At 39.7% G+C, this 13,586-nt stretch overlaps 1 protein-coding gene and 1 long non-coding RNA gene across 5 annotated transcripts in view; one reads left to right on the forward strand and one right to left on the reverse strand.

Annotated features, from left to right (window-relative positions):
- Nucleotides 1–13,586, forward strand: part of LOC140680581 (uncharacterized) — a 43,682-nt gene that overhangs the window by 19,783 nt on the left and 10,313 nt on the right. The gene's annotated exons all lie outside the window — the stretch shown is intronic.
- The window catches only part of LRGUK (leucine rich repeats and guanylate kinase domain containing), a 54,293-nt gene that overhangs the window by 18,423 nt on the left and 22,284 nt on the right, over nucleotides 1–13,586 (reverse strand). For all 4 annotated transcript variants that reach the window (XM_072918458.1, XM_072918475.1, XM_072918463.1 and 1 more), the window contains 5 exons: nucleotides 13,135–13,254; nucleotides 8,908–9,004; nucleotides 7,794–7,907; nucleotides 4,815–5,016; nucleotides 3,051–3,155 (listed from right to left, as the gene is read on the reverse strand). In XM_072918458.1, the coding sequence (XP_072774559.1) occupies nucleotides 3,051–3,155; nucleotides 4,815–5,016; nucleotides 7,794–7,907; nucleotides 8,908–9,004; nucleotides 13,135–13,254 (638 nt within the window). The remainder of the gene's footprint in view (nucleotides 1–3,050; nucleotides 3,156–4,814; nucleotides 5,017–7,793; nucleotides 7,908–8,907; nucleotides 9,005–13,134; nucleotides 13,255–13,586) is intronic.

The raw sequence follows: 13,586 nt of genomic DNA on the forward strand, positions 1-13,586 counted from the left end.
AGGAGTCAGCAAACTCCATCCAGAGCCCAAAAAAAGAGTCAGCAAATTCCATCCTGAGCCCAAATCCATCCTCAGAGGGGTCAGGAAACTCCATCTGAGCCAAAAATCATGCTCAGAAGAGCTGGAAACTCCATCTGAGCCCAAATCCATTCTCAGGAGAGATGGAAACTCCATCTGAGCACAAAATCCTCCTCAGAGGAGTCAGGAAACTCCATCTGAGCTCAAAATTATTCTCAGAGGGGTCAGGAAACTCCATCCAGAGTCCAAAAAAAGAGTCAGAAACTCATCCAGAGCCCAAAATCATCCTCAGAGGAGTCAGGAAACTCCATCTGAGCCCAAATCCATCCTCTGGAGAGCTGGAAACTCCATCTGAGCCCAAAAAAGTCAGGAGAACATCCAGAGCCCAAAACCATCCTCAGGAGAGTCAGGAAACTCCATCTGAACCCAGATTCATCCTCAGATGGGTCAGGAAACTCCATCTGAGCCCAAAAAAGAGTCAGAAAGCTCCATCCAGAGCCCAAAAAAGCATCAGGAAACTCCATCTGAGCCCAAAAATGTAAGGAGAACATCCAGAGCCCAAAACCATCCTCAGGAGAGTCAGAAAACTCCATCTGAGCCCAAAATCATCCACAGAGGAATCAGGATACTCCATCTAAGCTCAGAACCTTTCTCAGAGGGGTCAGGAAACTCCATCTGAGCCAGAAATCACGTTCAGAAGAGCTGGAAACTCCATCTGAGCCCAAATCCATTCTCAGGAGAAATGGAAACTCCATCTGAGCACAAAATCCTCCTCAGAGGAGTCAGGAAACTCCATCTGAGCTCAAAACTATTCTCAGAGGGGTCAGGAAACTCCATCCAGAGTCGATAAAAAGAGCCAGAAACTCATCCAGAGCCCAAAATCATCCTCAGAGGAGTCAGGAAACTCCATCTGAGCCCAAATCCATCCTCAGAAGAGCTGGAAACTCCATCTGAGCCCAAAAAAGTCAGGAGAACATCCAGAGCCCAAAATCATCCTCGGGAGAGTCAGGAAGCTCCATCTGAGCCCAAATCCATCCTCAGGAGAGTCAGGAAACTCCATCTGAGCCCAAAAAAGAGGCAGGAAGCTCCATCGAGAGCCCAAAAAAGCATCAGGAAACTCAATCTGAGCCCAAAAAAAAGAGTCAGGAAATCATCCAGAGCCCAAAACCATCCTCAGGAGAGTCAGGAAACTCCATCTGAGCCCAAAATCATCCACAGAGGAATCAGGAAACTCCATCTAAACCCAAAACCTTTCTCAGAGGGGTCAGAAAACTCCATCTGAGCCCAAATCCATCCTCAGGAGAGCTGGAAACTCCATCTGAGCCCAAAATCCTCCTCAGAGGAATCAGGAAACTCCATCTAAACCCAAAACTATTCTCAGATGAATCAGTAAACTCCATCCAGAGTCTAAAAAAAGAATTGGAAACTCATCCAGAGCCCAAAATCATCCTCAGAGGAGTCAGGAAACTCCATCTGAGCACAAATCCATTCTCAGGAGAGCTGGAAACTCCATCTGAGCACAAAAATGTCAGAACATCCAGAGTCCAAAACCATCCTCAGGTGAGTCAGGAAACTCCATCTGAGCCCAAAATCATCCACAGAGGGATCAGGAAACTCCATCTAAACCCAAAACCTTTCTCAGAGGGGTCAGAAAACTCCATCTGAGCCCAAAATCCTCCTCAGAGGAATCAGGAAACTCCATCTAAACCCAAAACTATTCTCAGACGGGTCAGGAAACTCCATCCAGAGTCTAAAAAAAGAATCAGAAACTCATCCAGAGCCCAAAATCATCCTCAGAGGAGTCAGGAAACTCATCTGAGCCCAAATCCATCCTCAGGAGAGCTGGAAACTTCATCTGAGCCCAAAACTGTCAGGAGAACATCCAGAGCCCAAAACCATCCTCAGGAGAGTCAGGAAACTCCATCTGAGCCCAAAATCCTCCTCAGAGGAATCAGGAAACTCCATCTAAACCCAAAACTATTCTCAGACGGGTCAGAAAACTCCATCTGAGCCCAAATCCATCCTCAGGAGAGTTGGAAACTCCATCTGAGCACAAAATCCTCCTCAGAGGAGTCAGGAAACTCCATCTGAGCTCAAAACTATTCTCAGAGGGGTCAGGAAACTCCATCCAGAGTCCAAAAAAAGAGTCAGAAACTCATCCAGAGCCCAAAATCATCCTCAGAGGAGTCAGGAAACTCCATCTGAGCCCAAATCCATTCTCAGGAGATCTGGAAACTCCATCTGAGCCCAAAAAAGTCAGGAGAACATCCAGAGCCCAAAACCATTCTCAGGAGAGTCAGGAAACTCCATCTGAACCCAGATCCATCCTCAGATGGGTCAGGAAACTCCATCTGAGCCCAAAAAAGAGGCAGGAAGCTCCATCCAGAGCACAAAAAAGCATCAGGAAACTCAATCTGAGCCCAAAAATGTCAGGAGAACATCCAGAGCCCAAAACCATCCTCAGGAGAGTCAGAAAACTCCATCTGAGCCCAAATCCATTCCCAGATGATTCAGCAAACTCCATCTGAGCCCAAAAAAAAGAGTCAGGAAATCATCCGGAGCCCAAAACCATCCGGAGCCCAAAACCATCCTCAGGAGAGTCAGGAAACTCCATCTGAGCTCAAAACCTTTCTCAGAGGGGTCAGAAAACTCCATCTGAGCCCAAATCCATCCTCAGGAGAGCTGAAAACTCCATCTGAGCCCAAAACCATTCTCAGGAGAGCTGGAAACTCCATCTGAGCACCAAAAAGTCAGGAGAACATCCAGAGTCCAAAACCATCCTCAGGAGAGTCAGGAAACTCCATCTGAGCCCAAAAAAGGAGTCAGGAAACCATCCAGAGCCCAAAACCATCCTCAGGAGAGTTGAAAACTCCATCTGAGCCCAAAATCATCCTCTCCTGAAGGAATCAGCCTGGGAGAGCCATGGCAGAAGAGCTCGTGGATGTTTCAGGTCTCACGAGCTGCATCATTTCCAGATTTCAGTAAATTAATTAACAATAAATAGGACTTTTCTGCTGATAAAACCACTTTACCTGCCCCGCTGTTGGTGCCTTGAATGTCCAAAGAGTCAGGTGGCTCCAAGCCCAGGTAGACCTTGACAAGGTGAGTCAGCTCTGTGAATGCCTGCTCCAGCTCATCTGCAGAGAGGGAAATGCATTTCATGGCAGAGAGAAAAGAAACGGAATAAAAACCCAACTTTTCATCAGTGCAAAGACACAAATCACATGAATTTGACGCAGAAATAAGTTTTTAACTTAGCCAGAAAATACAGAAATACTCGTTTGTCACAGAAATACATTTTTAACTTAGCCAGAAAATACAGAAATACATTGTTTGTCACAGAAATACATTTTTAATGTCTCTTGGGGAGAAATACCTTCATCTTCATAAACAGCACACTGAGAAAAAGCTGAAATTCAGCCTCTGCACTCTCCTAAATATTTCCCTATCGGTTTATTTCTTTAGGGCCATGTTTAAATTGCAAGCTCTGTGTGCCACATTTACAAATTTGCAATACTTACACCACGGTGCTGTCATTTAATGTGGGGAGCCCCAAAAAACACCTCTACAAAAGGAATGAATGACAGAGGGATTCCTTCCAGAAAGGATTCTCCCACCTGCTGTTGGAACCCTGGATGCTGGGAATTCCAGATGCAGGAGAACTCTGCACTGACCTGAGGCTGTGGAGAAGCTTCCAGAATTCAAAAATAAAACTGAGATTATAGGTGTGGAGTTTGAATGGAAGTGTGTGATATCACAGGGTGGGAAACTCAGAATTTAAGGGTTTAGAATGCAGGAATAGATATAAAATAAGATGGAGGTTTTGGGGCGGTGGCTGGTCCTTCTTCACCTCCTTCTCCATTGGTTTGGGTGTAATTGGATAAAAAATCCACATTGAGGGGCATGAGTGGTTGGTTATTGGGTTAAAGTGAAAATAATTTAGGTGTCATTTCTTAATTAGTTTATTCTTAAAAGGCCTCGTAGAGAGAGAGAAGTGTGGCTCCATTTTTAGTTTGTTAGAGTAGAACTTGGGTTTTATGAGACTGTAACGTAGATAAGAACTAATAAACATCTGAGTCCAAACAAGAAATATCACCTCACACATTTAACCCCAACCCTGGCAAAAAAGAAGATAAAAACTCCACAACCTGCTGTCCCTCAATTCCTAATTATCCCAAAGGAAATCAGCAATGAACTTCTTGGAAGCTGCTGAGAATTCCAGACTTTCTGTGCTGCCAGGCACTGCCCCCAGGAGAACTCTGCATTGACCTGAGGCCGTGGTGAAGCTTCCAGAATGGAATGGCAGAACTGGGATTGTGGGGGTGGAGTTTGGATAGAAGTGTGTGATACCACAGGGTGGGAAACTCAGAGTTTAAGTGTTTAGAATACAATAATATCTATAAAACAAGATGGAGGTTTTAGGGTGGTGGCTGGTCCTTCTCCTTCTCCATGGGTTTGGGTGGTTTTGTGTAATTGGATAAAAAAGTCCACATTGAGGGGCGTGAGTGGTTGGTTATTGGGTTAAGGTGAAAATAATTGAGGTGTCATTTCTTAATTAGTTTATTCTTAGAAGGCCTTGTAGAGAGAGAAGTGGGGCTCCATTTTTAGTTTGTTAGAGTAGAACTTGGGTTTTATGAGACTGTAACAGAGATAAGAACTAATAAACATGTGAGTCCAAACAAGAAATATCACCTCACACATTTAACCCCAACCCTGGCAAAAAAGAAGATAAAAACTCCACAACCTGCTGCCCCTCAATTCCTAATTATCCCAAAGGAAATCAGCCATGAACTCACCTGTGTAGATGACAGCATGGAAGTACCCCGGGAAATCCTGATTTATTTGGAGGTACGTGTCCACTCTGGCCACCGCCTCTCTGATCTCTGCCCTGCTGAACAATCCTGTCCTCCTCAGGTGCTCCCCATATTTCCATTTATCCTTGGGGACCAACAGCACGTACCTGGGTTTGAAGTAGGTGTTTTTCAAGCTACGGACGCCCTTGAAAATAAAGCAGAAAATAAAAAAAAAGTGGTTTTTTTTTTTTTTTTTGTGAGACTGTTTGTGGAATTTCAAGCTTTTTTTCTCTTGAAAATAAAGCGAAAAAACAGGGTTTTTATTCTTGAAGTTGGGTGTTTGTTGAAGTTGGAGCTGAGTTTTTTCTCCCTGAAAAACAAGAAAAAATGTGGTTTTACTCTTGAAATTGAATGTTTGTTAAATTTGGAGCTGAGTTTTTTCTCCCTGAAAAACAAGATTAAAAACATGTTTTTTTTCTTGAAATTGAGTGTTTGTCGAACAAGGAGCCCAGCTTTTTCTCCTTTAAAATGAAAAAACAGTGGTTTTTTTTTTTCTTGAAACTGAGTGTGGAATTTGGAGCTCAGTTTTTTCTCCTTGATAATAAAGCAGAAATAAATAGCGCGTTTTTGTTTTTTTTTTTTTTCTTGAAATTGAGTGTTTGTGGAATTTGGAGTTCAGTTTTTTCTCCTTGAAAACAAAGCAGAAAAAAACCCCAGTGTTTTTATTTTTGTTGAAGTTGAGTGTTAAATTTGGAGCTGAGTTCTTTCTCCCTGAAAAACAAGATTTAAAAAGTGTTTTTTTCTTGAAATTGAGTGTTGTTGACCAAGGAACCCAGCTTTTTCTCTTTGAAAATAAAGCAGAGAAAAACAGTGGTTTTTTCTTGAAACTGACTGTTTGTGAAGTTTGGATCTCAGATTTTTCTGTTTGAAAATAAAGCAGAGAAACACAGGGGTTTATTAATGAAACTGAGTGTTTGTTGAACGTGAAGCTCTGTTTTTTTTCTCCCTGAAAATAAAGCAGAAATAAATAGTGTTTTTTTTCTTGAAATTGAGTATTTGTTAAATTTGGAGCTGAATTTTTTCTCTTGAAAATAAAGCAGAGAAACACAGGTGTTTTTTAATGAAATTGAAGCTCATTTTTTTTCTCCTTGAAAATAAAGCAGAAAAAACCCATTGTTTTTATTGTTGAAACTGAATGTTTGTTTTTTCTCCCTGAAAAACAAGACCAAAAAGGTGTTTTTTCATGAAATTGAGTGTTTATCAAACAAGGAGCCCAGTGTTTTCTCCTTGAAAGTAAAGCAGAGAAAACACAGGGGTTTATTGATGAAATTGAGTGTTTGTTGAACTTGGAGCAGAGTTTTTTCTCCTTGAAAATAAAGCACAGAAAACATTGTTGTTGTTTTTTTTTTCCTTGAAATTGAGTGTTTGTCAAACTTGTAGCTGAGTTTTTTCTCCTTGAAAATAAACCAGAATAAAACCATAGGGGTTTATTCTTGAAACTGAGTGTTTGTTGAACTTGTAGCTGAGTTGGTTTTTTTTCCCCCTCTGGGTTTATCCCAATTTATTGGCTGCAAATTGCTCTGCAGGCATTGGTGGCTAGCAGAGCAAAGGGGAAACATCACAAACATTTAATTTAATTTAATTTAATTTAAAATAGAACTGAGTATCAGACTTACAGAAGCCACTGACTGCTAGTGCAGGCTCAGCAAGATTTGAACTTTTAAAATTGGTGTCATTCTCTTTTATCAGCCCAAGATACACTCCAGATAAAAGGGAATGAACAGCTCTTAATTTCCAATCTCAGCCCACGGCCCATAATTAAAATTTCCTTTAATGCTCCTAAATCACTTTTGTTCTGAGCCCTGTGGCAAATAAAGGACTCAGCACCTTCCATCCCCACCCATAACTCACAATTATTGTTTTCAGATACAAAACTCGCTGTGGGATGAAGTTTTATGTGACAGTGGCTAAAAATTAACCAAAACCATGGAAAAGAGCTTGCAAATGGCAGGAAGGGGTGAAACGTAAATTTTAAGGAATTTAGAGATTTTAGAGGTGCTAAGATTTGAGTTAGAGATAAGCCTTACTAGAGTTAATTTAAAATAAATGAGTAGGCCTTGATGAAGTTGGGAGTTAGTAGTTAACTAATAATTGATTGCTTGTCAGCACAATATTTAGTTAGCTGGGTTTATAATGAAGAATATAATGAAGAAATTATAATGAAGAACACAGAAACTGACAAATTGCTTTTAGGAACATAAAACAATCGTGGGCCTCCTCTGTTCTGAAACCAACTGAAGACAAGGAATGGGAGTTCTACCAAGAGTTCATTTGTCATATTTGCATTGAAAAGGGAGAAAGGTCAGAAGGAGGAAAACTTCATTTACCTCCTCATTTTGGGACCCCTCCCCATGAAAGAGACACCGACCCATTTCAAGGGACAAAAAATGATTAGCATATGAAATGATTAGCATATGAAGTGAGGAATGGGATGTACCAAAATGATGAATATGGATTTGTATTTTGGGTATTCAATACTTGTATGGATAAAAAAACTCTGTAATCACCTGGAAGGCGTGGTGTGGATTTGGGAATGGGATGTACCAACATAATGAATATGTATTTATATTTGGGTATTCAGTACTTGGATGGATAAAAGGGCTCTGTAATCATTTGGAAGCTGTGGTGTGGATTTGGGAGCTGTCCCCCACACACAATAAACACACACTTTCTAACTTTAAACTGTTAGAGAGTTTTTGTCCCTCAGAGTTGGATATTGGTACTAGATCAATATCCATATTTTTTTTAATAAATCACGTTCTAACTTTAAACTGTTAAAGAGTTTTTATCCATCACAGTTGGATCAATACTAGATCAATATCCATATTTTTTTAATAAATCATCCCCTGGCACAATCTGAGGCCGTTCCCTTTGTCCTGTCCCAAATCCCATGCAGAAATGTCCCAGGCAGGTGATGCTCACCTCTATTTCCAGGTGGACACAGGTAGCCAGCCCCTCCCTGGCTATGGACTCCACCGTGTCTCTTCCCAGCCCATAGCTGTGGCCGCTGTATTTGTAGGTTGCCAGAAATTTCCCCTGAAATTCAGAACAAGAATAATACCAAGGGAAATATTCCAAGTGGAACAACGTCCTCAAATGAGTGAAACACTTTGGATTTCCCTGATTTCTCTCCCTACTAAGTTTCTTCCTGTTTCAATCGGTGTTAATGAGGGCACTGAGAGCCCAAAATCAGCAATAAAAAAAAAGCTCCCATATCTGGGCTTGTGCCTTTTCCATGGATAATCAAATTCCAAAATCCTGGGAACAAAGAGCTGACAGCATTCCTGGGTTATTCCTTCCCAACTGGAAAGGAAAACCCAAAGCAAGGGGCTTCATTCTGGTGAATTTATAGAAAAAAAAATGGGAAATTTCAAGGAAAAGGAAGAACTGCAACTGGAGTTGGCTGAGGCATTTCAAATTCTGCAGCCCTGGAGAGATGGAAGCAGATTTATTTGATGTTTTTAAAATTGAACTCCTTGATTATTGTTATCATGAAGGGCCAGCTCAGTTGTTTCAGGCTCTGCTGGCTTCCCCCTTTGGTATAAATACAAATAATGGGCTCTGTTGTGGCTTTTCAAGGCAAAGTTTTGTTGCAGAAGGCATCAAAAAGAGCAGCTGGAGGCAGAAATCCTTCAGAGAAAACTCCCTCCTTTAGGGGGGATTTGCTAAACTTCCAAGGAATTCCCTGCTGGGTTGCTGGAAAATGTTGAAAAAATAAAACAAATAAACCCCACGCTATATTTGTGCCTGAAAATAAGTTTATTTCTATGTTATACTATTATTTAAATATTCCCCACTGGCCATTTTGCCTATCTGGTGGTTTCTATAAATTCATTTACAGGAGAAAAGACAGCATGAATCTACAAGAAATTGGCGATTTCTGTCTATAAACTTAAAAACACAACTGAGAGTGAATAAACATTGACACCCAGGCACGAAGCTAATATAAAAAATAAAATAAATCAGGCTGGACAGAGAAGCTGAGTTCACTATGGGAGAAGGAAAAAAGCTACAAGGACAGGAGTCAGGTACTTACAGCTTCCACCATTTTGTCAAATTCTTCTTGAGAAATGAAATAATAATCAAATCTGTTTTCTTCCCCAAAATAAGCCGTCCTGGTGGTGTGACAGGGCCTGGGGGATTTATGGCAGAATAAAGAAATAACTTGTTTTCAATCCCTGCAGCAACTCTGCAATAGCAGTGAGAGGGGGGGAAAGCAGGGAAACGATAAATAATTTTATTTTTAAGCAGCAAAGAAATACGAGAAATAGAAAGAGGTGCAAATCACACCCCTAAATGCTGCGTGTTTGAAAGATTAACCTATAAATACACCAAAAAAAGTTAAATGTAACGTGGTATTTTGGCTATAAATCCCTCCCCAGCCCAGGATGGCCTGAGCTGAAGCTGTCACAGCAGCCTGGCACTGAGAAATGATGAACCCATTTTTTTCCCCAATTCTGTCAGCTTGGGGATGATAGAAAGTCAAATCCTAAATGTGGAAAAGGAGCTGGGCTGAGCTGTGAGGTTAAGAAAGAGCTCCAAAGTCCAATTTTTAAACAGATGTCTAATGGGAAGGGGAGAAACAATCCTGAAAGTGGGGAGGAAAGTGGGATAAAAGGCAGGGAAAGTAAAAACTTCAGCTACCTCAGCTTCAAACTAGGATAAAACACTAAAATCCCACTAAAAAATTCCCCCAAAACCCAGCTAATTAATGCAGGTAACAATTTGAGACTCAAGTATTCGCTGGCTCTTGTTCTGTTTGAAAATCAGATTTTTCTCCTAAGTTCTGCTTATCCCATATGGATATGGGATATATCCTTATCCCATAAAGATATATCCTTATCCCATAAGGATAAACCTCAGCCACCAGGGTAAAACACTAAAAACCCACTCAAAAATCCCTAAAAAACCCCAGTTAATTAATGCAGGTAACAATTTGAGACTCAAGTATTTGCTGGCTCTTGTTCTGTTTGAAAATCAGATTTTTCTCCTAAGTTCTGCTTTGCCATCGAGTGGGATAAAAGGCAGGGAAAGGAATTCCCTGCCATCCCATAAGGATAAATATCAACCACCAGGGTAAAACACCAAAAACCCACTAAAACCCCCAAAAATCAGGTTATTAATGCAGGTGGTAATTTAATACTGAAGTATTCTGTGGGTCTGGTTCTGTTTGAAAAATCAGATTTTTCTTCTCGTTTCTGCTTTGCCATTCAAGTGGGAATAAAGTCTGGGAAAGGAATTCCCTGCCATCCCATAAGGATAAATATCAGCCACTATGGCAAAACATTAAAAACCCACTAAAACCCCCCAAAAATCAGATTATTAATGCTGATTAATGCTAATTTAATACTGAAGCATTCCGTGGGTCTGTTTCTGTTTGGAAATCAGATTTTTCTCCTCATTTCTGCTTTGCCATTAAAGTGGAATAAAAGGCAGGGAAAGGAATTTCCTGCCATCCCATAAGGATAAACCTCAGCCACCAGAGTAAAACACTAAAATCCACTAAAAACCCCCAAAAACCAGATTATTAATGCAGGTAGTAATTTAATACTGCAATATTCAGTGGGTCTGGTTCTGTTTGAAAATCAGATTTTTCTCCTAATTTCTACTTTGCCATTCAAGCGGGAATAAAGTCTGGGAAAGGAATTCCCTGCCATCCCATAAGGATAAATATCAGCCACCAGGGTAAAACACTAAAAACCCACTCAAAAATCCCAAAAAAACTCCAGTTAATTAATGCAGATAACAATTTGTGACTCAAGTATTCACTGGCTCTTGTTCTGTTTGAAAATCAGATTTTTCTCCTCATTTCTGCGTTGCCATTAAAGTGGAATAAAAGGCAGGGAAAGGAATTCCCTGCCATCCCAGAAGGATAAACATCAGCCACCAGAGTAAAACACTAAAATCCACTAAAAACCCCCAAAAACCAGATTATTAATGCAGATGGTAATTTAATACTGCAGTATTCCGTGGGTCTGGTTCTGTTTGAAAAATCAGATTTTTCTCCTGGTTTCTGCATTGCCATCAAGTGGGAATAAAGGCTGGGAAAGGAATTCCCTGCCATCCCATGAGGATAAATATCAGCCACCAGGGTAAAACACTAAAAACCCACTCAAAAATCCCTCAAAAAACCCCAAAACCCACAGTTAATTAATGCAGGTAACAATTTGAGACTCAGGTATTTGCTGGCTCTTGTTCTGTTTGAAAATCAGATTTTTCTCCTCGTTTCTGCTTTGCCATTCAAGTGGGAATAAAGGCTGGGAAAGGAATTCCCTGCCATCCCATAAAGACAAATATCAACCACTAGGTTAAAACACTAAAAACCCACTCAAAAATCCCCAAAAAAACCCCAGTTAATTAATGCAGGTAACAATTTGAGACTCAAGTATTCGCTGGCTCTTGTTCTGTTTGAAAATCAGATTTTTCTCCTAAGTTCTGCTTTGCCATCGAGTGGGATAAAAGGCAGGGAAAGGAATTCCCTGCCATCCCATAAGGATAAACATCAGCCACCGGGGTAAAACACTAAAAACCCACTAAAACCCCCAAAAATCAGATTATTAATGCTGATTAATGCTAATTTAATACTGAAGCATTCAGTGGGTCTGGTTCTGTTTGGAAATCAGATTTTTCTCCTCATTTCTGCTTTGCCATCAAGTGGGATAAAAGGCAGGGAAAGGAATTCCCTGCCATCCCATAAGGATAAACATCAGCCACCAGAGTAAAACACTAAAATCCACAAAAAATCCCCAAAAACCAGATTATTAATGCAGGTGGTAATTTAATACTGCAGTATTCAGTGGGTCTGGTTCTGTTTGAAAATCAGATTTTTCTCCTCATTTCTGCTTTGCCATTTCTCTCATTTATTCCAGGGAGCTGGGCTGGGAACCAGTCAGAAATTCAGAAATTTAGTGTCAGCATCAGGGATTGGCTTTTTTTTTTTTTTTTTTACCCAAAAAAATGAGAGCAGCGAGTTCCACACAGGCTCTCTAAAATTCCTGATTTTTTTTTTTTGGGATAACACCAAACACACCCAGCTCCAAAGGTCACTGCTGAGCACCAGCTCAGATGGTTGGAGGGGCCAATTTAATTTGATTTCCTGTAATTTTTACACATTTCAGCCCTTTTTAATTGCAGGGCCATGTTTACATTCAGACTGCCAGAGTATCTTGCATAAAATCCATTTTTAATGAGCGGAATGGTTGAAATTTCCAGGCAGAAAATTGCTCAAATCTCCCCTGAATAATTAAAAATACAACTTTGCTTTATGGTTGCAATTTTCTGCACTGTTAAGGTTTTGTCTATTCCTTTTTTTTTTTTTATTTTCCCCCTCATTCATGGAAGTTGTAGGGAATAAAACACACAATGAAAAAATGCTCTTTAAAAAAAAACAAAAAACAAAACACCAAAAAACCAAAAATTACCCTCACAGAATGTTTGGAAAATCACAAATGGAATTGAATTTCTAATTTCTAAGATATGAGTTTAAAGAAAAAGGATAAAAAAGGAATTTTTACAGTGGCATAACAGATTTTTCGCTTAAAATAGAAAATGAATGGATAAATTAGCACCATAAATAAATGAGGAAAAAGGGAAAGCAGAGCAGGTTTTTGAGTTTTGATTTCTTTGATTTTTTGGTTGTGGTGTTTTGTTTGTTTGGGATTTTTTGAGATTTTTTTTTTTTAGGATTTATTGTAGTTTTTGGTTCTTTTTGGTTTTTTTGGGTTTTTTTTGTTTTGGTTTTTTTTGTTTGTGTTTTTTGGGGGATTTTGGTTTTTTTTGTTTTGGTTTGTAGTTGGTTTTGGTTATGGTTTTTTGGGGTTTTTTTTTTTGCAGGTTTGGGTGGTTCTTTTTGTTTTGGTCTGTGGGGTTTTAAATTTTTTTATTGTGTTTTTTTGTTTGGTTGGCTTTTTCTGTTTTGGTTTCTGGTTTTTTATGTTTGTTTTAGTTTTTGGTTTTATGTTTTGGTTTGTGATTTTAATTTGTTTATTTGGTTTTAGGTTACTCGTTTTATGTTTTGATTTGTGTTTTAATACATTTGTTTTGTTTTCTGTTTGTTTTCTGTTCATCTTCCAAAATACTTTGATAATTTAAACACCTTTTCTCTCATTAATAACTTCAGCCAGCCAAGCTTTGTGAAGAGACAAAAACACACCAAAATTCTTCATTTTTAACTTTTTTACCAAAAAACCCCACAAACCAAACCAGCAGCAATTCCAACCTTGATCCCTTGGTGTTTTTTTTGATCTCAGGGAGCAGAACATACCCAAATCTGAAGAAATTCTTGAATTGTCTGCAGATTTTGAGAGAAAGTTGCCTCCTCCCACCGGCCACAGGGCCCAGTAACACCAGCATGGGGTAGGGCTCATCAAAACCAGGCAAAGTGCTGCAAAAAAAGAAAACCAGAGGCCGTTAAATCACCTAAAAATCAAATTTCAGTCAAAGCTTGGCAGAGATTTTATCACCCCTTCAACTCATCTCACCTTATTCACAATGTGGACAAAAATTGAGGTGTTCTGAGTGTAAAAATAGCAGAAAAATCTGCATTAAATGAAATTACTTTTGTTTTTCAAAAGGAATAATGTTATTTTTACTCTGATCTCACCTGATTTTCAGCCTTTTCTAAAGGTTTTTTATCCAGAGGTGGGAATATTTTAATGAGAGGATAACTGGAATAAACCTGGAATAAACTCAATCCTACAGATTTTTCAACCCTCC

Source organism: Taeniopygia guttata, chromosome 1A, assembly GCF_048771995.1.
Source record: "Taeniopygia guttata chromosome 1A, bTaeGut7.mat, whole genome shotgun sequence".
Classification (NCBI taxonomy): Eukaryota; Metazoa; Chordata; class Aves; order Passeriformes; family Estrildidae; genus Taeniopygia; species Taeniopygia guttata.